The 27,323-nt window shown below is 37.9% G+C and overlaps 1 protein-coding gene across 2 annotated transcripts; it reads left to right on the forward strand.

The window, feature by feature from the left end:
• Positions 1 to 6: 6 nt before the first annotated feature.
• Positions 7 to 25,900, forward strand: LOC124641164 (protein vav). 2 transcript variants are annotated; one of them, XM_047179161.1, is made up of 16 exons: positions 7 to 368; positions 5,083 to 5,258; positions 5,691 to 5,750; positions 5,825 to 6,008; positions 15,532 to 15,702; positions 16,568 to 16,783; positions 17,371 to 17,490; positions 17,924 to 18,040; positions 18,343 to 18,519; positions 20,081 to 20,298; positions 20,759 to 20,876; positions 21,190 to 21,332; positions 21,841 to 21,978; positions 22,463 to 22,612; positions 23,057 to 23,225; positions 23,596 to 25,900. In XM_047179161.1, the coding sequence occupies exons 1-16, from the start codon at positions 150 to 152 to the stop codon at positions 23,668 to 23,670; spliced, it is 2,451 nt and encodes an 816-aa protein (XP_047035117.1). In that variant the 5' UTR covers positions 7 to 149; the 3' UTR covers positions 23,671 to 25,900. The 2 variants fall into 2 exon arrangements, with proteins under 2 accessions (XP_047035117.1, XP_047035125.1); XM_047179169.1 differs by lacking the exon at positions 5,825 to 6,008 and adding an exon at positions 14,088 to 14,235.
• Positions 25,901 to 27,323: the final 1,423 nt, after the last annotated feature.

Here is a 27,323-nt window from a genome sequence, read left to right on the forward strand (position 1 = left end):
CTTGTCCTGGCTTGGTTCGTCCTGTGTTTGTTGTATCAATTTGTATGTCAATTATCAATTAACCCTCGTTTAATGATGGCCTGTTGATTATTAAAAAGCAGTGCTCGGTACTGATACTATCGATGTGCACTTAGAAGTTTGTGTAAATCATGGCTGCTGGCGGCGAGGATCTGTGGCGCGAGTGCGCGTCCTGGCTGACGAGATGTGGCTTGCTACGTCCCGACCATAAGGCGAACTGGGAAACGAGTTCAATCCATGACCTGGCGTACACCCTGCGGGATGGCGTCCTGCTGTGCAACCTGCTCAACGTGCTGCACCCGGGCTGCATCGACATGAAGGACGTCAACCAGCGGCCTCAGATGGCGCAGGTAACTGGGCCCCGCCGCCGCGACCTTCATTCTAATTACTATAAAACTATTAAGTTTGCCACATAATAGCTGCACGCATGTTATGTGGAACTAATTCCTAGGTCATACATTCGTGATTTTGAAATTCGATACAAGGTTCACATATTTGCGTATTTCGTGTTTTTGCGGTACGCGATCTATTTTGTCTGTTTAAAATTGTTATTTCGTATAGGCCGTACGGTAGGACTTCCTTATATTGAAATGTGTATTTAGAATAACATTAAAGTGATAATGTGCTGGTGTAGTTAATTATGCATGCAATCATGAATGAGCCCGGCTATTGATACGTGTGTATTCAACAGACATGAATATATGTTCCGGTGTTATCTGCATCGTAAACTTACTGTGAATGAACAGACGCTGCTTACTACTGCCTCCTGTCAATTCATGAATTAAATAAAAGTATAAACTACGTATACTTACTTCAAGTTATATTTCAATACTATTCAATAGGTAGTAATGCTCAGTTCAATGATCTTAAATAATATAGAATAGAAAGGTAAATTAAAAAACACACAGATTTTTATTTTACACTTTGAGATCTTACTACAAATATCTCCAATGCAAGGCAACTTTAAAATCTTAACATTAATTATTTTTAACTTCCTCTCCATGTATAAGTATAAATAGAAAGGAAAATGAACAAATGAAATACATACAAGGTACATAATTAAGTTACCACATATTTCCTGTTACAAAAATAAACCATACAGGTCATGGTCATGTTTATTTGTAGATTTCTCAATATGTATAGATGTTATTCTCTATACCAGAATTCTTATTTAGACATTTTCCTCAGTAGTAAAGTCAAATAATAATGATTTATTTGTGCCTAAGAAACTACACTGACAAACTTATCACTGAAAAATATAAATAAATAAATCTCTACAGATCAATCAATCAAATGATTGAATGGAAAGTATTGGTACTTAATAGGAAATATGACACTGGCTTAACCAATACATAATTAAATACTAATCAGGTGTCATGTTTGCTTTCCTCCATATCTTAAGAGAATAGGCCTACTACATATAAATAATCATTATTGAAACACACAAATTGCTGGCTGTACACAAGTATAATGTGACTGTTTAAAGGTTCATCTGCAAAGCTATTTAAAAACAATACTTAGAGTTTCCCTATAAATTCTTCTTCTTACTAAATAATATACAATACTACTTTTCATTGCTTATCCCTAATCAGACTTCCATACCTGCTTAGACCCAAATACAGAGACAACATAGACATTAGTTTTCTTAAAACTGATTTTTCACTTTACATTTTCAAAGCTAACAGTTAAGAAAAATGGATGTTTATATAGTTACCGGCACGGATATTGAGCTCTCGACGGAAGAGTGGGCATCGTTTTGCGCACTGTACACATAAGGCAATAAACAGATAAATCGCTTCTGCGCAGATGAAGGGCAGGGCTCAATATCCATGCCAATAACTATACATATTGTGAGTAAAGGGCCTTAGAAGTTTTAACTGTTTAGCAATATGTAGCACAAATATGCTACAACTTAACTATGTGATAACTTTATCCCCATTCCTAGAAACATTGTAGACAGACTGTTGAACCATTCCACCAGTGTTGCCAACTCGGATTTTAAAAAAGGCGTAGGTAAGATAAAGAAAATTATGTAGAAATGTGAAATTGCCATATAGAAAATACGTAGATCTACGTACTTTTTTTCTGAGTGAAATTAAGAGAGTAGGGTAGGTAAAAGTAAATAAAACGACAATTTATATTACCCTAAAAGTAGTAGACAGCAGACAAACAATAAATTTAAAAATAAATTACTGTGAGCAAACAAAAAATCTATGAATTATAGGTCTACCAGAATCTCATGGCAAATATGCAAATATAAAATCATTTATTTATATAGATATTTATATATTTGCACATAGGGTATGAAATAAATAAGGTTAAATAATGAATGGATTTTAATATATTTGTGTATAAAGTTTGGCTTATTTGCCATGAGATTCTGGTAAACTTATACCACCTGTAGTTAATTTAAACAAGTTTACTTTCAGTATCATCACTTTATTTAAATTATTATTTTTTTATTAAATTGAGCGGGAAGTTGAAAAATAATATTTTTTTAGGTTATGAAGATTCACTTTGACACTTTGACGGTCACGTCACATTTCATATTTTTTTTAATTTATGGCTCCTCCGTTTCAAATGAATGGCGCGACGTGTTGAGTGGCGAGGCGAGGGGTGTGCGTTAGTATGAAACGGAACGTTTATTATTTTTTTTTTGCGAAAGTAAAGGTAATTATGCCCATTCAGTCTATTTTGCAAATTTGAACAATTTTGATAGAAAATACGTAGATTCTGGGACTAAAGTTCGTAGGTTCGCAAGAAAGGTTTAAAGTACGTAGATCTACGTAAAAAGACGTAGAGTTGGTACCACTGCATTCCACTCCCTATTGTTATACGAGGATATCAGTTTTATAGCTGTACAGTCCATATTGTGTCAACTGCCCATAAAACTAGTCACCCTATGTTTATGGGGAATGTCGTAAAAATGCCATGTCTGTGTCATCAGTTGGCCTGTGTTAATGTGACAGTTTTAAACTGAAATCCTATCACATAAATTGTAGCAGTTTTGAAAGAAATCATGTTAAATAAGGCATGCGCAACAACATAAGACACAGATTTTATTTTCAATTTTCAATAACCATTGTTGTACAGCAAAATACATGCTGTCTATCTCCACTGTCATTTTTGTACATTCCAACATATTTATCTTAATAATATGCAATAAAATCTTGAGGAAACCTGTAAGTTCTGAAATCACCAACCTGCATTTAGCAAGCATGGCTTAACTCTCAATCCTTCTCTGTGTGAGAGGAGGCCTGTGAACAATAAAATTTTAAATGCTAGCTGGTTCTAATGCTTTCAGCATGTGATGATGAAAACCATGCTATGTCCTGTAAGTAAGATCTTTAAAATGAACCTTACACTCACATTTTTTCAAAGAAAACCAAATTAAATTTCCCAGTAGTCTCCAACTCATCCATTAATTGCATGAAAATGACTTTGCATTCAAAAATTAATTTAGGCAGTACTTATCAACTTTCATAAGAACACTGGTTGTTAGTTGATACTGTTATCAATACACTGTAGGAGGCAATTACATATGACCGCGCGACATACTTTATTAATGTACTAATGTATAAGAAGTATGATGATAATTCTGCTTATTGTCTCACCAATTTGATTGAGCGATAATGTAACAATACTATATTTCCTCGTTTTGCAACATATTGCTTGAATTGTTGTATTTGATTTTACATGAAAGACCTACTGCTTGTGTAGGCACCTAAAGAACATTCGAATCTATACATGTTATAAAGCTGATGAGTTTGTTTGTTTGCTTCACACACACCAATCCTTGTAAAGACTAGATAGTCTACTTATCGAGGAAGGTTATAGGTTACATTTTATCCGCGTGTGCGAAGTAGCATCCATGGGACATTGTGAAACAGCTGGCCAAGGCTAGTTCCTTATACTTAGTAGTAGTAGTAGAAATCCCTACTAATATTATAAATGCGAAAGTAACTCTGTCTGTCTGTCTGTCTTTTACGCTTTCACGTCTAAACCGCTGAACTGATTTTAATAAAATTTGGTACAGGGATAGAGTTGACCTTGAGAAAGAACATAGGATGGTTTTTAGCCCGGACTTTTGAAGAATTCTCTTGGAAACGCGATATAACCGAACTCTATGCGGGTGAAGCCGCGGGCGGAAGCTAGTTCTACATAATTTGAAACTAGATTCTGTTTACGTGAAAATTACAAATGTGCACATAACTGTCTATGTAATAACGCTGAATTAAATTACATATAATAACAGCGTTGTAAGATGGCTATAAGTGCCGTCATTATGCCACCTCACACTATTTAAACTTGTATAATGATTATGTGTAATCTAACACTGTACATATATGAAACCTCTTGGTATATGACTTTCATTTCACCTAGGGAAATACTCCGATCATCCGGATAAAAATTTGCTTATAGTCTTCCCAGATAAATGGACTATCCAACACTGAAATATTTTTTTCAAATTGGGTCGGAAGTTCCTGAGAGGGCTAAGCAAACAAATATTCAAACAAACTCTCCAGCGTAACACTAGCATAGATTCATGCGAGTCTGAGTAAATATTATATTATACAAGCTGTTGATTTGCATCCGTGCCATAGTCAAGGACGTAATTATGCTAATGATTCTCGACCCAAATCAACAAAAACATTAGTACGTAATTTTTTTTTTATTTTTTTTTTCGTAATTCCGTCAAAGTCATCTAGCCGTATTTAAACTTGGCGCGTGTGTTACTGGCCTTAAAACCGTGCTGCGCCCTCACACAAAGGCAAACACAAAGCATACGCAACGATTATTCATAAATTTCATTCATAAAATTGGATTACTTCTGAAATACTACGACATTACAATGACAAAAAAAGCAGTGCATATTAGCTATTTCCCGTCTACTGTAATTCCAATCGATTATTTACGTATTTTATGTCCTCCTCCTGAAATATGGCACAAATACAAATCAACACCTTGTATTAAAGTAGACACTCTAGCGTAACTACATATGTCCAGTTTCTTTTGGGCGAAAAACCTAATGAATGAAAATGACCATCATCCTCTTGTCCCCAGTTCTTATGCATGAGAAACATCAAGGTGTTCCTCCGAACATGCCACGAAGTTTTCGAGCTTCGGGAGACGGATCTCTTCGACCCGTCCATGCTGTTCGACCTCTCCAACTTCCACCGGGTTCTGTGCACGCTGGCCAAACTCAGCCAGTGCCCTAAGGCGGTGGCGAAAAATATCAAGTGAGTCATTTTATTGCAGGTTGATAATGCAGTAGATTATTGAGTAATTGGTGATAAAATTATGTATTCTTATTTATTATCGATGCACTGATAAGCTAAGCTTAAGTGTAGGTAGGTATCTTTAGTACAAATCTTCGCAAGTTGTACCTAATATGAGTCTCTCTGGTGAATAATCCTAGGTTGGTGCAACAGATTTTACACCAAAACTTAATCATATCACCATAAGAATGCAATACTAATACATAATCAGCCTAGCAACCGCGCCCGAGACCTAATAGGCAGTTTGTCAGTATGATTCATAGCCTAATTGAATGTCTCCTTAAAGGTGTATGCTAATTGTATGTTAATTGTTTTTGGCGAAGATATGCATATCTACAAATTGAAACATGCATTTTGATAATTTGTGTCCTTACGACAACAATTTTATTCCAGGCCATTCTCAGCACTTAGAACGCAATCCGAAGAGGACATATACAAAGACCTGCAATCAGTGTAAGTACCAAACTTCTTCCAAACTCTTCCCGTTCTAACTTTCAAAGTACGAAGTAATTTAACACCCCTTGTAGTAGCGCCAGTGTGACCTTGGCGCCTCCCCCGTACTCCAGCGTGATAGAGGAATGCCCCGGGCACCCGGCCGCGGCCGAAGTCCCGTGGGTGCAGTTCACGATACCCTCCGCCACCTGCGAGGACCGAGTCGAAGAGATTTATGAGGACCTCTGTTACGTCAAGTTTACCTCAGCAACGCCAGAGGTGGCTGTTTTCGACTCTATTTTGTGGGATGTTCGTTTAGATGTGGTCAGATTTGGCTGCAACGTGTATAGGCTGCAGTTTACGCTGGAACGCCACTTTTAATATCTCTTTGCAGTAAAATATTTTTGAGATGTTTGCGGCTTTCTGATGACAGCTTTAGGCCATCCAAAGTTTTGTTTATCTGGCTTAGTTAATTTGAAGCCAAATCTGGCCGCAAAAAGACGAATATTCATTCGGTTAGACGGTTAACATCACGCTTGGTACATTCTAATACTAAGATTTACTTTCATTGGACCTATTAATATTCAAATCATGTTCCCCGGTCGCACCGTTATCATCAATAAGTTAATCCATTTGATATTTATAACTAAAAGTTTGAGGGGCTTAGCGTCCTGTCGAGAGACCTCTGAATCAGTTATACTCGTGACCACAAATCTTATACTAACCGGGTCAAAGTAGGGATTAACTGTTGCTTGAAGGCGTTCCATGGTTACACCGTTTTTGCTACTTTCCACTTCGACATTTTCCCATAAAGACTTTTTGACTTGGCATTAGCCGTGGCTTGATTTCAAGAATTTTCTGAAACCTATTTTAAACATAAAAATATTATATGTACATGCTAGCAAAAGTAGCATCAATATCATCCGTGCTAGATCAAGATACGGTTCATTGATCGATATTTCAGTATCAGTGCGAACGGGCGCCGCAGCTCAGCTTGTCCAATTAATCTGAAGTATCCTGTTACTACATTGCATAACTGTCGCCGTCATCAACTGTTACTTATCTATTTTGAATGCTCATCAATGAATACGCCTTGCTGATCATTGTGCAACCAACAATTGCAAGCATAATTGACCAGCCATCTGTTGCACATAACAGTTATTATCAACTTTATTTTCTACTCAATAAAGGCGGTAATACTACAGCAGAATGAAGTGAGACAACTAGCTCTCTCCCCCGGAATTGCGCGCGTGTTAACGCTCGCATTCTTTGCTTTATTTCTTGAAATTATCTTAATATAACATCGCTGTTTGTTTCCCATACATTTTGCAATGAACAATGTTGTACTATCGTGTCATCAGTTTTGAGAACTAACGTGGCTTACATAAAGTTTTAGTGTAAACAGACGAGACATTATTCGGGAGTAGGGCAAGTGAGCTAAGAGGTCATAAGGTCTCATGAAATAGTAGCCGGCCTAAGTACCACAAATACAGCTCTATGAAATCTTTACGAGGTGACATCTTAGATAGCGGTACTCAGTTGTCTCGCCACTCGGTATTCACTGTTAACCTTTCAACATGACCCTTCACATTTCCAGAGTTAGCAAATCCAATACAAAATCCCGCAAAAACCGTTCCCAACGGAAACCGCATTCAACAGTTCAATTAAACGATATTTGATTTGGATATCACCCTCAATTATTTGCTTGCTCCAGTTATTAAATCAACAAGCTCGCTTAAAACAAATATGGATTACCCTTTGTATCCGTAACCATGCATCCTCATAATGCGATGAAAAGTTTTAATTTAATTAAACTCTAAAGCGTGGGAAGTCTAACTTTCTACTTTATCGCGTTATTACGTGGAATCTGCAAGAGTCCTTTTGCGGAATACGTAGTTTCGACACCTACACGTATTACGTGTTTATGCGATCCCACGTGACTTGGGGAACATAACGCGGTAATATAGGCTGAGTACCATGTCTGGTGGCCTGTGTTGCTCATTCAAATGTCTCACTAATGCATGGCTCGGTGTAATTCAGAGTCCCTCTAAATGGTGTTGAATATTTCGTGAGCTGCGTCTAGGGGGACACTTCTATCTGCCTTGGCAACTAACAAAAACGTGTTTGAAACCCCAGAACTTCAAGTTGGTTAATTTAAGTAGCCAACCAAAAAACCAGCATACCAAAATAGTACGTCGATAAACCACAAATTACCAAGAACCCAGAACATGTAGAACGTAGTATCCAATTATTGTTGCGTAACGACTTAACGAGTCATTATGGTAACATAATTGAATACGTAGTGTATTTCGGTGTACGCAGAGTGCCCGTAGGCCAAATACATTATTTCCATACTTCCCACATGAAAGGTCACCAATCCAATTGAGCAAATTGTGAACGTGATCTAGTTACAAGTTTCCAATAACGCTCAAAATTGTGTTTACAGGCTTCCGAAACCTGAATGGAAATGTTTGTGTATCGTGATTTATTTTAAGTTATTTTTGTGTGCTTGTAGGTCATTCTTCCCACGTTAAAAGCATTAGGGATAAAAGAAGACTTTTGATAAGTTGAAGCTTCTCAGAAATCTGTTCAGTAATTACAGCGATTTCAATCTGAAGCCTTAAATATCTAGAAAGTGTTGTAAATGAATTATGATTTAGTTCTCTTCATTATGCAACTTACCAAAGCAAACATCTTCACAAATCAGTGATTATTGCTCTATCAAAAAAGTTTCAGAGAGCAACTTCACGGGGATATAAAAGTCTCTCACGACTAGTTATCTAACTAGGTGCAACAGTAACTAACTGGGAAACTAAACTTATGAATCTGTCGTCAAGTTTATCCCACATTCATCCGCCGGTAACATAGGCCTATGTTATCTGTGCCCGTTTGAAAAAGCCGGCGTTTTGTTCCAATATAATGTGCTATTTATACTACAGATTTCGCGTGGGCTGGTCCGCGTTTAGAATAGATTTTTATTAATTTAGCTCATTCAGGAAAATTATGATAACAGAAAATGTGATAGCCTCTGTAGGTCTTGCTGGTACGTAGGTCTTAATCTTTACTCAGATTTTATTCAAAAGTTTATAGCAAGTTTAATTAAAGATTAAAGTAATAAAGGCCACTAATCTTAACTACAAGTTTTAATACTTAACGTGTCTCACATATAAAACTGCTTTAAGCAGCTATTAGCAAATAAATTCTACATTTTATGAAGGTTTTACAGGTAATTGAGCATTCAAATCATTTAGCTGTCGCGTAATGAAATGCGATAGAAAGTTAAAAGTCGGCGAATAATACGAAGCGAATTGACAAACGTAACGGAAGCAATTCAAAATTTCAAAATAAAACCGTGCGCTGACGCAATGGGAATTCTTGTGATTTTGTCAATTGAGTGGTGAAGAGCAAAGACGCAAGTCGCACGTTCGCGCGAACTCGATAACAACAGATAAGGCTCGGTACTTCGCAGAAAGTTTTAGTCATGCTTTATCTGTGTTGCGACTTATCTAACCGTTATCCGTTTATGATGAGCAGGTTGTCATACGGTATGTTGCAGTTCTCATGGCGACCACACATGGATATGCATTCTTAACATAAATAGCTTAGTAGTAGGTAACTAACTACATATTATACTCCTGGGACGCATTCCGCTCTTACATTTTCTTCTCTATTTATAGTGTCTAATTTCTTAAGACTGCCCACGCTTATTAACGCTCAATTTCCTTTGTGCTACAACATACTTAAGTTAAAGTATTTCTAATGGATCACTATATTTCAGTGTCCAACAAAAACTAGGCATAGATATATAGTGCAGTCATTGAAGCGAAAAATACGGTCTAACCTCCGAATTTTTTTACTGTGAACCGATTTGCATGAAATTTTGGTATTAGGTTCATCTTCCCCTTAACTTCAAAAGTGAATATGATTTGAACTCCGCCACCCCCCCTGGGGGCGGTTGACACCCCTTCTTTGGGGTGAATATTTTTTTTGCAAAATAATCTCGGATATCGATAGAAGACCTAATTTTAAGCTAAAGTTGTCTTTAAAGTTTTTAAAAAAATCCAATACTTTTCAAGTTATTGGCAATTGAAAATTCCCAATTTTTCACGTTTTTCATCGGTTTTTTGCAAATATCTCCAAAAATATAGGTTTTATCGAAAATTTATAAAGAACAAAATTGTAGCAGGTAAAACAACGAACAATTTGTTTTTTTATAAAAGGTCCTAAGTGCAATATTAAGCTAGATATTAAAGATCAAAGCCGTTTTTTATTTTGTCTGAAATTTAATCGACGTAGTTTATGCCATCTATTATTTTAGTAAGTTGATCAATTTACCAGTTTTATTATTTTCCGGTGACATATATACACATTACAATAGTTGTGACTCTTTATTATACTGCCTACTTTCACATTGCTCCAAATATTGACACTCCGAAGTTTTCAGTTACTAAGTAGAAAAAAATATGACAAGTTTTTGGACCGTAACTCCTTCAATTTTCATGCTATCACAATTTATAAAAAAACACTGTAAAAGTAATTAAGAGAGCTACAACATCCATCATTGCAATATATAGTAAAGAACTTTTTTCTAAAACGGTGAAGGGTTAAAGTGCTTAAGAGAGGCTGTGATTGCGCTGCCACGCGCTCTTTAAACAATCATATCTCCGTCAATTTTTGTTCGACAGAAAAAACAAACAAACCAAATTGTTTGTCAGAAAAATACCTAATTTTTTTATCAGTACACTTTTATACGTATCTGTCGTAATTTTTGAGATATTATGAAAAACAAGTGGGTTTTTCTTTAATTTGAAATTTTGTTCTTTTCGTTAATCGTGACTTTTTTGAAAAATATCTGTCCTGAAGCAGCCAAACTGATACTATCTATCAAACTCTTCATAATAAAGTTAATCCTAGGCGGAATACGATTAATTTTAATTTTGGTGGAAATGGCACTTATGAAACCCATTGATTTAAAAGAAAAAATATAAGATGCTCCCCTTATTTGCAATACAGCTCACTTATTTTACGTGCAAAAGACTTTTAATAGTACTCATCTTAAAGCTTATTTCAAGCACTACAAAACCCATTTGTATTCGAATGCATAAAATGCATCTGCTCGCCGCTACATGGCATTGACCACAACGATTAAATTTCAGACAAAATAAAAAACGGCTTTGATCTTTAATATCTAGCTTAATATTGCACTTAGGACCTTTTATAAAAAAACAAATTGTTCGTTGTTTTACCTGCTACAATTTTGTTCTTTATAAATTTTCGATAAAACCTATATTTTTGGAGATATTTGCAAAAAACCGATGAAAAACGTGAAAAAATTGCGAATTTTCAATTGCCAATAACTTGAAAAGTATTGGATTTTTTTTAAAACTTTAAAGACAACTTTGGCTTAAAATTAGGTCTTCTATCGATATCCGAGGTTATTTTGCAAAAAAAATATTCACCCCAAAGAAGGGGTGTCAACCACCCCCAGGGGGGGTGGCGGAGTTCAAATCATATTCACTTTTGAAGTTAAGGGTAAGATGAACCTAATTCCAAAATTTCATGCAAATCGGTTCACAGTAAAAAAAATCGTAGCAATAATGCTTCAATGACTGCACTAATAGATATAACGAAGCCGGTGTTTCCGTTAGACGGCCGGTTATAGCCGAACGGCTAATTATGTCCATTTCTCACTTATTAATATGCTGCGCTGACCGCCAAGTATTGGACGCCATGATTGGCACGCAAGCCAATACCATTGCGATTCTTTATTAATCGCTTCAGGGTAATGGTCCTTGAGATTGTGTGCAATTCTCGAGAAATGATTTGCCCGAGTACGTCCAGTAAAGAAACTCTTCAATTCGTAGTAAAATTGTTTACACACTGCTTGGTTGTTTCGGTCTATCAATTTGTTTGACATCTTCAATAGTGATACTTTATTCAATAAAGCTATTGTAATACTTTCATGTGGTCTAGACGGACGGAGTGTCGACCAGATCAATCACAATATTTACTTGGTCTGACAATTTTCCCAATTATTTGGTGGTCTACTTTGAGACTCACTAAGCCTATATCGTTAGACTACAACCTATTTAGATACAACACTATCCAATCTAATCAATCATAAAACAAAATATCGCGCAGAAAAACACGCCCAGTTTCTTGAAAATTTTCCGTAAAAGTCTACTGTATTCAGGTGCATTGTTTTTCTCGGCGTCGCTGCGGATGTAAGGAAAACAAAAGACGGCTGTCCGCCAACCAGGCGAGCTTCCTAAATAGTCGTGTTTACACGTCTACTTTACAATGAAGATAAACAGCCTTCTATCATAACTAGTTGCTTATTTACACGTGCCACCGTGTGGCGTACATGGAATACTCGGAACCAATAAATTATTATTGAAGCTATTGTTGGAAGGACAAATAGGAGGATTGTGAAAGGGAGTTTGGAGATACCAAGGAGATTGATATTGTTAGAGGATAGGTGCCGACTGTAGAATGCCTTTTTTTATTTTTTTGATCAGAATTCATTAAAATGATCTTGCCGTGTGTTAGCAGCGTGAGGGAATATCCAACTCTTACTGACTAAAACCCATCATGTTCCTAAGCTCTTTATGGAACAAGGCCGCGGTAACTCTTTTGTAAACAATCACCGAAGTACATGCTTACTATAGTTACGCATCAATTTCGGATGTTCGGTTTCTCTCTTTAAATAAATCATTTGCCACCTATTACAAACTACGTATTTATGAATAAATGCCATAATGTGCATACTAGGAAATTTTAAGTTTTGTATCTGTATCGTATGATATTGACAATTTCTAGGTAAAGCTTTATTCAGTCGGTAGTGGATTTCTATTTCGAGAACTGCATTGAAATTGATCCCGTATTCCTATGACAGTTATTCTATGAATTTACATTTTCAAACGTAACTATGATTTAATATTATACACCCGAAACATATTTCGATTCGAATATTTTACTTTCTCCCAAAGAGGTGTATGTAAGATTCCGATGCGATTTTTTTTTTTTGTAAAGTTTTTATTTGACCAGGATTGTTACCAAGCGTGATGATGACGTGAGAGGTGATCGCTGTCCAGCTTCCGACGTGTAGATATGCTTCGTACGGGCTAAATAGTTGACGTGTGTACTGATTTGTAATTGTACAGATTTTGTTTCATACAAAATGGAACAGATTGTAAACTGCATTAAGACGATCGCACAGAGAAAGTTCCTGAAGACCTTTCACATCACGTTCTTGCCCTTTTGTTTGCGTAGATATAGTTTAAGCAGATCAGTTTCTTGCACCTGAAAGCCGAATAAGCTCGTTATCAATTAACTGCACCTCTTCCATTTAACTAAAAGATAACTAATGCTTGCTCTTTGGTTCCCGCGGAAACCTTATAGATGAAAACATTTTGACGCTTACCTAGACGAGTGAAGAGACGTCTGTTAAGATCGGCGCTCACATGTATTAATGTAGGCTTCTATCGTAATTCGTACTTTATGTAAAAGCCCTTGGCCCCGTTGCATCAACATAAATTCTGTTAATTTAAAGTCCTTGCTTCATATTATATTTTCTTAAACTTTTTCCTTATTAGTAGTGTTATAATTTATCAGTACAGTACACACGTGAACTATTTGTATTTAGGCGTGGTCAGTTCTCTAGGTTCTGTGAATATTTTACCTTTATTTCCTAAAGGATATGATAGCTGATTTAACTTTGCTTCTTGGGCAATTACACACATATTTCAAAAACAAGTAAATTGAAGGAATTTCTTTCAAATGATGAAACTCTAAAGTACTAGATAAAATTATTTCTCCTACTAGCCGTTTGAAACGCACCATCTCTGGAAGTGCCATTATCACTGGAAACCCATATTGTTATCATGGAACGATGTTAAACTATGCTAGCGTATCCTGTTATTTAAGTTATCTCAGTGTATTTCGGTAGCTAGTTTCTTTTGTCATCTAGTTGTTTAGCTGGTCCCATTGTATTTAGTTTAATGGAATTCACACGCTATTTATTTTAGTTTTGACATAAGTAGAATTTGGATTATGAAAATAAATAGAATGGCTTCTGAACTCACCATTCGTTTTCATAATTTGGGTTTTGAAATTCTGTTCATATTTTTTTTTACTTTTAAATGGAAACATATGCTCGTTGATGTTTTTTGAAGTCTTTGAAACATCAGCGTGCAAAACATCACTAGATGAACCTTTTGATTCGCTTTTGTTTCATTAGCTTTACCCCACGGAGCCTTAACAAGCATTTATTTGGCACGTCATTGACTGTAAGGCCTAAGCTAGTAATCCAAAAGCGAAGTAAGCTTATGCATGACGTAACGATGGTGGGTCGCGCAGCGGCGGCGCGAGCGCTCCGGCGGCGGACGTGGGTGAGTACGCGAGCTACTGCGCGCGCATCCACGACGAGGAGATCTACCACGACCTGTGCGCCGTCAAGAACAGTGTGCGCGACTTACCGCCTGTGCAGCCGCCCGCTTTCAACACAGTAGGGATCCCCCCTTTTTTTTGGTTTTTGTTTTTTTTTTTCGTTTGTCTGTTGGCTCGCTTTCGGTGTTGAGAAGTGGCAGTGCTTGCCTTTATCATTCTATTTATCAATACGAAATATTTTAAGCCATGGCATATTTTAGGGGGATAGTCAGGGATTGGCGAAACCCATAGTTGGTCACTAAATTGGCTCAGAATCTAACAGGGCGTATGTATTTATTTATTACATAGTCAGATAGTTCTCTCTGATGTCCTTCTTCAAAGGAATTTGTAATTGATTCTCAATTAATTGGACTGCACGGTTCTGAATGAACGTTGTTAACAAGATGGTCATTGATACTGAATGACGTAGTAACATTTTATTGATCGATGTCTCCCTCCCCCCCCCCGTTAGAGGCACAACTTAAAGTAAACTAATACAAATATTTCCAAAGAAATTTCGTTGCAATTCAGTCGAAAACAAATCGTGTTTTCACATTGACACTAAATAGATAGAACAGTTATAAATACAGCCGCGAAACCGGTAATCATCGTACAATATCTAGCAAAAAACCGTTCACGGATGACGGACGTATTAGATTCCGAGCGGACAAGTAAAAGTTTTGCAAATCGTTCCGTACGCCGATTGAATTATGCATGGCATGGCACTGCTGCTTCTCGGATCACGATGTATTTACGCTACCACATATTAGTTTAGCTATCACTGTTTTTATAAACACCCAGTTTCTGTAACGTTGCGTTCCTGATGATAAAAATAAGTGGATATCGTAATGTAAGTGTTATAAATAACTTTAGAGTAACGCGTACGGATGTTCCGGAACAGGTATTTTTGGGAGTTCTTTTATGTTGGTTGTGGGTACTTTGTGTTGTTGTTTTGTTATGGATATGTTGTATTGATCTAGATTGCAGAGAAAAAGTGGGACGCAAAGAGAAATAGAGCTATTTCCTTATGCGTCCCTCTGGAATTAAGATTTATTTCATGTCTCATAATTCAAACCATATTTTTGTCATATTGCAGTTGACGCACAATTTGGCATTTTCCTCAGTAGTTGGTCGATATAAACCTAACGGAACATAACGTTATAGAAACGAAATAAATGTAAATTGTACATATTAGATGGTATTAGTTGGGATACGGTGTTTCATGCTTTCGCTTTGATTGTACACTGCGGGACAAATTCAGAAGGACATTTAGTACAAAAAAAATACTTTGTACTTTTTTCAAATCCATCTGAATTTGTCCTGTTTCAAATTAAGTTTGAATTTCGAATAGTAATATTGTTTTTTAAATTTCCAGCTAGCAACATCGTCACATAGTTTAGAAAAGAGGGATTACGTTATACGGGAGCTAGTGGATACGGAAAACAACTATGTGGATGTTCTGAGCAAAATTATCAAATACTTCCTGAGGCCGCTGATGCCGTACCTCAAGCCTCAGGACATGCAAGTCATATTCTTTGGTATTAAGGTGAGGAATCTATACCGTGTTTGAACACGTTAATTTCAAGAACTACTGGAAGGATTTTAAATATCATGTTAGATAGCCCATTTATTGAAAAAAGCTACGACCATGTTCATATAGTTAAATTGCAATTGACAGCTGTGTTGCTGGGAAGTTTGTTCTTCACCACTTCTTCCTAGCCATAACACTAGGAAATGGTGAAAGGGGGGCGTTTTGGAGGTTTTGTTCTTTTGTAAATCTGAGGTGAAAAAGTGCTAAAAACTAGCCTAGTTTCAATAAACGTTTTTGTCTTTGGCTGTAGGCTACTTTTTATGCGGGTGCACAAAGTGGTTTCATGTCTACTTAAGGTCCGAATAAATAAATATACATTTTTTAAAAGCTATAAATACGTTAATTGCTATCACCTGCGATTAAACAGAAACCGGTATCTTAGACCGATGCTTAGGAATTCATTTCAACCACAAATTAGATTCGAATTATCAAATGGCTCACAAATTATACTTGAAATCATTTGATATCACAGGTGATGCTAGAATTTGTTCTTGTTTATCTTTTGGACTCGATTATGGGTCCATTACAAGTGACGGAACACGGAACTTACCTCCAAAAAAGAAAATATTTATCAGCCGGGACTTAACCAAGGTTCTCTGTACGAGATCTGATCACTTCCATCTCTCCAAAATAGAACAAGACTTGACCATTTACTATGCCGGTTTTTTGTGCTTCTCTTACCTTACCATACTGTAAAACTTCGCCTAAAACGTCAATCATCATGCCCCTGCCCATATCCCAATTTAATATAGCTTCTTCTCAGCATATTTTCTTATTCCACACTCATCCATCTTCTTCACCTATATTTTCGTACCTACAGGAGCTCCACGAGACCCACACAGGTCTCCTCCGGCAACTAAAACTAGCGACCGAAGCGTGTGTTCCCGGCAACGGGGCGCCGCGTCTCGCCGACGTGTTCCTCGCGTGGCGGGAGCGACTCCTACTGTATGGGGACTATTGCTCCAACCTCACTAATGCTCAGGACACGCTGAAGACCTTAGATGCTAGAGATTCTACGTTTAATAAGCAGTTAGCTGTAAGTATGCTTGGCTGTATCTACTTTTATTAGTTCTAAGGGCTCCCACAGAAAACTGCAGTGCGATGTGATACAGCCCGTTTGGTACGGGAACCATAGGGTAACCAAACTTTCAAGTGTAGTCGGCCGTATTGGACGTTTTCCTCGCGTGGCGGGAGCGACTCGTATGGGGATTATTGCTCCAACCTCACTAATGCTCAGGACACGTTGAAGACCTTAGATGCTAGAGATTCTACGTTCAATAAGCAATTAGCTGTGAGTATACTTGGCTGTATCTATTGATGAACTGAATCAGGTAGATCAGGACTTATTTAAAGTGTGTCCAAAATACGCTAGACAGTAATCCGTTTGATTGAAAATTCGACTTATCAAAAACCAAATTCACTCAAATTATCACCTTTAATGTATTCCATCTTCTGTACAATAAACAGGAAACTTTATCCTCGGAAATCAATGCAATATTTTTACAACTTGTCCCAAATTCGAAAGCTCTTCACTAAATTTCAAAAGACCATAACTACATTCCAGTACAGATTTACAAAACCAACTCTAACACCCTCACAATAAAGCACAATTTCGCTCAACAGAAATGTCAGAAGGAACACAGCGACGGGCGGATACAGCTGCGCGACATACTGTCGGTGCCGATGCAGAGGGTGCTCAAGTACCATCTGCTGTTGGACAAACTCGTGCATGAGACGCAACCGGTAAGATTGCAAAAAACTTGAATATCTTCAGAATTTTTAACAGTTTTCTTGTGTTATTGTTTATTAAGATTTTGTTGTGAGTTTTTATTGATTCTAGTACAAACTGCTGAATCGATTTGAAAAATTATTTCACTGTTGTAAAGCTATATCAGTACATTTCCGGATGGCATAAGCTGTAAAGCTGTGTTCTATTAACGAAAAATTGAAGTTTGTAATTGACGCGGGAGTCTAGGAAAATCTGAAATAAAAAAAAATAACATAAACTGTACTCTCTATCCCCCGATTTATTCTTAATAATCGAACATGCCAGACATATATTTCTACTTTCGGGTTAATTTTGTATTTACAAAGTCACTGACAAAGGTGCTACTATTAAATGCTGAAAATGATGAATTGGAAGATAAAATAATTATTTTTAAACATTCTATGATAGAATCATGAGGAGTTCCGTGGGTTGGAGCGAGCGAAGGAGGCAATGGTGGATGTCGCTCAATACATTAACGAAGTGAAGAGGGACAGCGAGGTGCTCGCGCTACTCGCTAAAGTACAGGTAACTACATAAATAGGAGAATGGCGAAGTGTCATAAAGTTCTTACTTTAACTGTCATATCAATTTGATTATAAAATTTTAATCAGTGGCATATTTTATACTCAATCTGAAAAAGAATTTCATGGATAGGCACTTACCTTCCACAAGTGAATATTCCTTATAAGATCAAAAGTTATATCAAATCAGCATAGTAAACTGTCAAACAAATTGAAAAATGTCGAAAGCCTTCACTCCAAGAAGTTAAAAACGGACTCCATGAAAGTGATTTTGTCGATTTATCAATTGTAAAACTATTTTCTCAGGAGAGTATAATAGACTGGGAGGGCGGCGCGCTAGGCGCGGGGGGCGCAGGCCTAGCGGCATACGGCCGGTTATTGCTGGACGGAGAGCTGAAGGTCAAAGCTCATGAGGATCAGAAGCTCAGATCAAGATACGTGTTCGTGTTCGACAAGCTCATGCTGCTCTGCAAACCTGTCAAGGTAAACTGCATTCTGTGATGAAAATGTTTTTTTGGTTGAATGTGTTTTTGGTTGAATAGTTGGGGTTTTGAGAAGCGTGTTTATCGATATTATGCTTAAACTTCTGGCAGTGTTGTGCTATACATTCTATGTTCTTTCTAAATATTTATACGGATAGACGAACACCCGTCTATGCCTGTTTCCTGGATCTGAGTAAGGCATTCGATCTAGTCGCGTATGACGTGTTGTGGGAGAAGCTTGCCGGGACGGGAGTGCCGCCAGAGTTGGCATCAGTCCTTAGGTACTGGTATCTCCACCAGGAGAATCGTGTGAAGTGGGCGGGTGAACTTTCGGATCCGAGCAGGTTGGAGTGTGGGGTGCGGCAGGGGGGTTTGAGCTCACCCTTACTCTTCAACCTGTACGTAAACGCCCTGGTTGAGGAGCTCAGCGGCATGCATGTCGGCTGCCACATTGATGGTGTTTGTTGTAACAACTTCAGCTACGCGGACGACATGGTGCTGCTGGCCCCCTCAATCGGAGCTCTCCGGAAGTTGCTCGCAGTTTGTGAGTCTTTTGTCACTTCACATGGTCTTACATATAATGTAAAAAAGACAGTGTACATGGCTTTTAAATCGGGTCCCAAAAGTCCATCAGTACAACCACTTTACCTTAATGGTGAAGCCTTAACAAGAGTGTGCCAATTTAAATACCTTGGACATTGGGTCACCGACGATTTAAAAGATGACGTCGATATGGAGAGGGAACGCAGAGCATTGTCAGTTCGGGCGAATATGTTGGCGCGCAGATTCTCCCGTTGTACAGACGCAGTTAAAATTACATTATTCAAAGCGTACTGTACCTCACTGTACACGGGAGCTCTGTGGGCTAACTATACTCAGAGAACATACAATGCTCTGCGGGTCCAATTTAATAACGCATTCAGGGCGCTGTTGCGGCTTCCACGTTTCTGTAGCGCATCAGCCATGTTTGCTGATGCACACACAGATGGCTTTGCAGCAATATGGCGTAAAAAGACCGCATCCTTCATCAGTCGGTTGCGTGGAAGTCGCCACAGCATCTTGAGTGCTATAGCCAGTAGACACGACTGTCCGCTTACGTGGAAATTAGTGCAGAGGACTAAGTCCCTGCTTACTATTATAATATATTAATTGTATTGTTTGTGTACCTAATGTATGGATCTCAGTTATCTGAATAAAGAAGAAGTTTATTTATTTATTTATTATTAAATAAAAGTATTGGATATTGATTTGTTAAATGTGTGGTGAGTAGTATTTAAGTTAAAATTCATTATTTTACTTATAATAGTGTACAATCTTATGGATCGAGAACTTTTCCAAAGTCTAAAATATTTATTGTTAAAAAGTACACATATTGATGACTCGCTAACAACTTTCATTTGCGTTAATCGAATTCTGGTAACGATCGATACTTTTACCATTTCACAATCTTATCAGACCAATCTATTACTATACCTATGACAGACCACTATTCTACACTATAAATCCATATACTCTTTGCCCCCTATAATGCCAACCACCTACCCCCTAATAACGCGTCACAGCTCCTCTCCTCGCAGGACAACCAGTACTCGTACCGCGTCGGGGTCCGCCTCGCGGAGTACCGCGTCGAGGAGGGCTGCGGACGTCGAGCCCTAAGAGGCGACGCGCGATGGACCTCGCACTTCTACCTCGTGAGGAGGACTAAGGACGCTACCTTCACTCTGTATGCAAGGACTGATGATGCCAAGAGGAAGTGGGTCAAAGCCATCAAGGATGCCATGTGAGTAGTTTTCGTAAACTTTGAGGGCTGCGGGCGACGCGCATTGGACCTCGCACTTCTATCTCGCGAGGAGGACCAAGGACGCCACCTTCACGCTGTATGCAAGGACTGATGATGCTAAAAGGAAGTGGGTCAAGGCGATTAAATGGCATCTTTAATCGCCTTGTGAGTATTGGAATAGTGGATCATGATTTTTTTACTGGAATTTGAAGTCTATGAAAATATTAAGTAATTAGGTCACCTTTTTGTACAGAGAAGGCATGTGTATTGATCACCAAGTTTCTCTGAAAGCCTAAAGACATATTAGCATATCTCTTACTTCGGCATCGATGCCATGTATCAATAGCAAACCTGCAAAAATAAAGTTGATCTTTTCTTGCACCGTTTAACTCGGGTGGTGTCCTCGAACCCGCAATTTTATATTTTTAACTAAGTATACATGTTTCGTGTGTTCCCATAGTGACAATCTGGAGCCTCCTGGCTGTCGGAGTACGAATCACAAGTTTGTGCTGCATACATTCGAAAAGCCAGCCACATGTCACCATTGCTCCAAGTTCCTCAAAGGCAGAATATTTCAGGTATGCATTGTTTCACAAAAGATGCACTATGCGAGACATGTATTACACACACACACATTTGTAGATCGATATTTATGTTATCCTCGCTCGGTCAACCTCTCCGTAAGTGCCACTTTAATTCGCTGTCGTGATGACAAATCCGCTCTCGCTACTATCAAAATTCGCACATGCAGTTCGTTGCACTACGTACCCTAACTATAAACGCAAGAATACGAAGTTTGCGGATTTTTTACCGACTTCTCAAGAAGGGGAGAAGTTTCTCAATTCAGATTCATGTTTTTTTTTTTTTTCAAGTATGTTCGTCTTCATACAGGGTTATCTCTGCACGGTATGCAATGCTTGTGCCCACAAGGAGTGCATTGCGCTGTCAGGACGCTGCGGCGGCGGCCTGGCGCCCGCGCCGCCGCTGCCGCCCCACCAGCACCAGCCCGACCAGGCACTACATTATTATATGTGGTGAGTAGACCTGTGTCTTGTGGTTTTGGGAGTACATGTGAGTTGGGAGTAGCAGTGGGGTAAATATGAAGGAAGTTTCTGTCAAAAAAACTGCTGTCAGGTTGCATGTTACTGTTTTGTGTTGGTTAATTTCGTAACTAGATGATGCATAACGAAAACAAAAGGGTGTCTTTTGAGTAGTTTCTTTATTTTTAAGTAAACACCTGTCTAGGACTACAAAAGAAAACTAATGCGATGCGGCGTCGCATTACATCGCAGGAACTTGCGAATTTGTACCACCCTACTAAACAGTTTGTAGAACTTAATCGCATCGCAAGTACACAAAACTGCGATGTGATGCGGAATCCTAAAGGTACTCTTCCGATGAAAGCGACTGTCGCGAGTCGCCCGCGGGCTCTGTGTTATTAGTCTGCTTATGTCATCTGTTGTAAGGCAAGCTTAATGGCTCACGCGTACTATCGTCAGTTCCTTATGTTCAGTATATAACCGTGTATGGTATTTTCGTCAGGTACGTGGGTGAAATGGGTCGCGAGACGGCGACGGCGCGGCTAGAGCGGCGCGTGGACGGCACGTTCCTGCTGCGCGTGCGGCCCGCCGCCGCGCACCACCACGCGCCCACCGACACCAACCTCGCGCTCTCGCTCAAGTATGTCATGCACATCCTGTAGGCACGTAGCGAGATGCCGAGCCGGACTGGCCACAATACGAACTTCAATTCGTTTATGGTGCAAATTCCAACTCATTAGGTACATCGAGACCTTCCTCAAAGAAGAGTTTTGGCCGAAGGGTGTCGTCTATCGCAGGTTCCGAGGCAGGCTATGCGACACCTCGCAGCGTAACACGACGCCGACACTTCGTGTGCATTAGTTTTAAGTTATTCATTTGTATAAAATATGTATTAGTGTATGTTTTTATGTATTGTATTTTCTATGGCACTTAGATGCCTGATTTAGAAAAAAAAACGAGACCATAAAATTCTTTAATCCCATAGAAAATTCCAATAGATACTTTTTACGTCGTTCAAATTAAACTTCTACTCCCACATTTCATTATACCTATGCACGTCATAAACACTCACCCTATACATCGTTCTCGTAAACATTATTACCATCGAGTATATAACTCCACAGAACGGAGAACACAGTGAAGCACATGCGTGTATGCCGCAAGCCCATCGACCAGGTGCAGCACTACTACCTGTCCGAGTCGCGCTTCTTCCGCAGCGTCGTCGAGCTCATCACCTACTACGAGAAGACCAGCCTCTCGGAGAACTTTGAGGGGTATGTATAAACTTAACATGTAAAATGTACTTACAAAAATTTGTGTGAATGTCCTAACAAAGATGTGTATGAATGTCTTTACTAATACTTGTATGGATATCCGTGTGTCCTAATGAATGGCTTGGATTTGACAGCTAACTAATTGGTAACTCCTTATTTACTTTGCAAATTAGTAACTTTCGGCGAAAATGATTACCAACAATTTTAATTACAGATGTTAAATCGTCAAAAATGTCTCAGTCTACAAAAGTGTCAAACGTGTTCTGACTAAATAAATCCATCAGTGAACGTGATAATTTCGCGACGTAGTATTGAAATTGTTATACAATCTGTCGAATTTAACCGCGGTAATTCATTGGACCTTTTCTAAAACCTGACAAGAACTGCTTATCAGAGTTTGCATTTCCTGCCTATCTTATAAAAACCAACCATTTTCTTCCCCAGCCTAAACTCGAACCTTCGCTGGCCATTCCGGCGGGTAGTGGCGACAGTGATCCACGACTTCCGTCCGCTGGAGAGCTCGCAGCTGGCGCTCAGACCCGGCGCCAAGGTGCTCGTGCTCAGCAAGGAAGGGGACAGCAGGGGCTGGTGGAAGGGACGGACGCTTGATAAGGTAACACTGGCGGTATTTTTAAACCTAAAAAAAGTTCCAACTTACTAGAAAATGTGGTTATTGTAAATACCGACCCAGTGCTACGTATCGACCAGAAGATAATTGTTTGAAATCTAGGTCAAGAAAATATTTTATAAAAAGAAATAACGTTTAACACAGCACAATGTATTTTCTTTATTTATTTATTAATTTATTTTCTGATCATCATTTTCCGGAAAAATTGATTCTTGGAGTATAGTCACTCAATGAAAAGAAGTTTCTATGCTGAATTCTCTTAGAAAGGATACTAGGATAGCATTGTAGGATATTTTGTTTTATTTAAGAACCATATGTTATATTAAACTTATTAATTTAAAAAATATTTCTGCAGGGTGACAACCGCTCAGGCTACTTCCCAAAAGAATGCGTACGCGAGGAACCAGAATGCATCGGTGCGCTTGACTGATGTCAGCTCTGCCTCGCCGAGCGCGAGCTGCACTTCTCCTCGCCCCGCCCGCCCAGCCCCGACCATGACGACACCGCCGACCTCGTGTAGGGAACCAAGGAACTCAGGTACTCAAGTACAGGTCAAAAAGGGACAGGAAAATTGGTCTAACGTACTCAAGTAGAGGTCAAAAAGGGACGAGAAAGTTCGTCAAATGTCGCCGCAGTGGGCTATAAGACATTCTTAAGTTATAAGAGTTAAGAGTGACGAGAAAATTGGTCCCATGTGGTCACAGTGGGCTTATATGACATTCTTAACCTATAAGAGTGTTTTTCCTTCTACGTGTACGAGAGGAGATAAGACTAGATGTTAGATTATGTGTAACAGAAGATGGTGACTGTTTACCTAATAAGCAACAAGTTATTCATAGAATAATGAGTGTTATATTGACGTACAGAGTGACGTTGACGGACGCAGTTCTATTTTCATATCGATGTTCAATTTCGATAGTTGTAGGTATAAGGTTGTATGGGTAGCAATGAATTCCCGATAGTTTCGGGGATTGTTAAAATAGTGACGTATAAAATGCATATATATGTCTAGAAATCTGTAAATATGAGGAGCGTGTAACATGTGTGTTTATGATGGTCCTTTTACCCACCAAAAAAGGGGGGGAAACGGCTCGACTGCGGATATGCTAGCTATAATATTCAATACAAATAACGAATACAATAATTAAATGATTAAAAGAGTATCCTTACATATGTGCATCTATATATTTAAAAGAAAATATTATAGTAAATGGAAAAAATATTTCTTTAAAAATAGATCATATTATATTTTGCTCCGCAGATGAATATATTAGCTAAATTAATAAAATATATACCAGTTGCTTATTTTTAATGTCGAGTAAATATATTGAAAGTGGCGTAATTCTGCGTATATTTGGCATTCGTAGTTCTAAAGATATTTTAGCCACTAAAAATACGGATTCACTTTTGTGAATTATATTATTTACATGTAAGTAGGTACACGACAATTTAATATTATAATGCGAGAATGCACTGAGATAGGCAATCGTCGATAAATGTACTACATAAGACACTCGAGCTATGTGCGAGCTTTTGGTACATAATAAAATCGATTTATTTCAAATTGACTGCTCAATTAAATCGATAAGTCCCACTCAAAGCATCGATCATACTCATCGCATTCATATTTCATCGCATTCTCGCATTACAATAAAATATTATTATAGAATTATTATTATTTTTACAATAAAATAAAATAAACTTTTATTCGAGACAAAACGTCTAGTCGTGCGAATGGTTTACGGAGCAATCTCACTTCGATGTTAAGATAAATATGTATAAAATAAAAAATAAATAAATGTGCATATATAAATGTAATTGTGTATAAAAATATATACTGATGGAGTTAGTATAAAAAAACAATGGAAAATAAATGTTGTTCATCTATTGACTGATCGCATCGAGCAGTCTATATAAATATAAGATAAAAACTATAAAAGGTATGTTAGTAAAAATCTGGATGTGCTAAACACTGCTCGCGACCGGTCGCGCCATCCAGTTTACATGTATTTGTAGAAACACGATGTTTACATTTTACAGTAAAATCGTTTGTAGTGGCTAGCATGGTCTGACTAATGTAATCGTTACGTTAATAAGCGATTTTCTAACCAAACGACATCTTCGAGGGAAAGTTGTATAAGGCTGTCCGCCCACGACCAACTTTTTGTAGGAGAGATATTTGAGCCGATTTCTTGTAGGACGTTTTTACAAGGTCAGACTATTTGTAGGACGTACCTGTACGTTGCACTATTGCTATCAGTGTGTTCTAATTTTTTCCTACAAAAAATCGGTCACCGATTAGATATATTATCTATCATGGGCGGGCAACCTTAATCAAGAAAACTATTTAATTTACAAAATCGCTTATATTTCTCTTCAATGTTATTGGTCGATGCTAGCCACAGAGTATAAAGTTCGGAGTAAGACCTCGCTCTCTGCAGTCGGCGCTCGGCTAAGTTTGATGGTGCGTATCGATGCTTTAATGTAGTTATATGTAGACATGCTGGGTAGCGTGTGCATTTCAATGTGGGCTCGATTGAAATAGGGGTCGGTTGTAACAAAAATATTCTTTAAAATTAATTTCACTGTCTATTGCAATTTGACGATTGAATTCTGCAATTTGACGGCCATTAAATACTCGTAATATTATTTTTAAGGTACAGACGCCAGCACATTATGTATTCCAATCTGTATAATTTTCCCAGTCAACATTGGACCTTATAATATAGAGATAAAGTTGAAAATCTATTGAATACCTTTGACATATTATAGTAGCTTCATGTGTTGTCATCTATACATAACTACAACATTGCAAGCCACGTTGAAATTGCATTTGAGTCATTTAAAAATCGACTTTAAATGGACCACTATATGCATTGAATTTTCATCCAAAGTGTTGCCCCAAAGAGCTTACATTTAAATGCACACTCTGGATTGTTGTTATAATTCATGTCATCTGTCATATTCGTGTAGCGATAGATTTGTATCACTTAACTGACCGTGTTATATTGAACCGTACCCACTTCGTATTTATATTGGTGTTGAGGCTGATTTTACCTTCCAAATCCAACTTTAAAAATAGTTATGTTTGTCCAAAAAAGTAGTGTCACAAAATCGACAAGTGCGAGTCGGACTCGTGCTCGAAGGGTCCCATACTTTATCTATATTAAACGTCCAAAAATCGCGTTTGTATGGGTCCCATTTTACTCTCTGGGTGTGGAACCTAAAAGAGTAAGGTTGAATAATTTGAATGGTGAAATCAGCCCGATTCTCTGTCATATAAAACGTTAACTTGCACTACCCACCATATGGAAAGTAATGCTCAACCTGTGTATTAAATAAATGAACATTTCTATATTAGTTGTACTCTACGTGTGTTCGAATATAAGACTTAATATTTCAATTACTGTCACTCTAATCGCCATTATTCTATATGTGCAATAAATAGCAATCTTATTTTCATTGTTATTCTCTCATCTGACATTTCGACAAAAAAGAATGTAAATATGGAACTAGGAACTCTGTTGTGACACTAAAGACGATTCAATATAAAGTAAGAATAAGAGATGACTATTAGTGTTGTGTAAGGATATCTCTTACTATCGATATTTTGATCATTTTATCGACTCATCATTATGTAGCTAGGTTGAAATCTATCGAATTCTTGTAACGCACACAAGTAAAGTTTTAACTTATACATACAATCGTTTCAAACTTAAATGTTTTAGTATCTAAATGTTCTCAATGTCGGCCATTTTCTTCGTGTCAATGTCTAGACTTTATTTCTACACGTTAGTGAGATAGAGTGCCAAACTCATTTTTAACAAATAAAATCTTGTTGGCAGGGAGAATACCCCAATAATTTCTCATTTTCAGCGTTCACATAAGCAAACTTTTCAGCTTTTTAAATCCATTATTTGTATACATTATTTTACCTGTCAGCTTTTTGTTCATTATGCCCATAACATATAATACCTCAGTGGCGCCGTTGTCTACATTCCAATACATAGTATTATTTTTTCTTTATGACTAAACAGTTTGAGCAGTTTTAGAATATTCTTCAACAAGATGACAATTCAACGA

Source organism: Helicoverpa zea, chromosome 2 (genome assembly GCF_022581195.2).
Source record: "Helicoverpa zea isolate HzStark_Cry1AcR chromosome 2, ilHelZeax1.1, whole genome shotgun sequence".
Taxonomy (NCBI): Eukaryota; Metazoa; Arthropoda; class Insecta; order Lepidoptera; family Noctuidae; genus Helicoverpa; species Helicoverpa zea.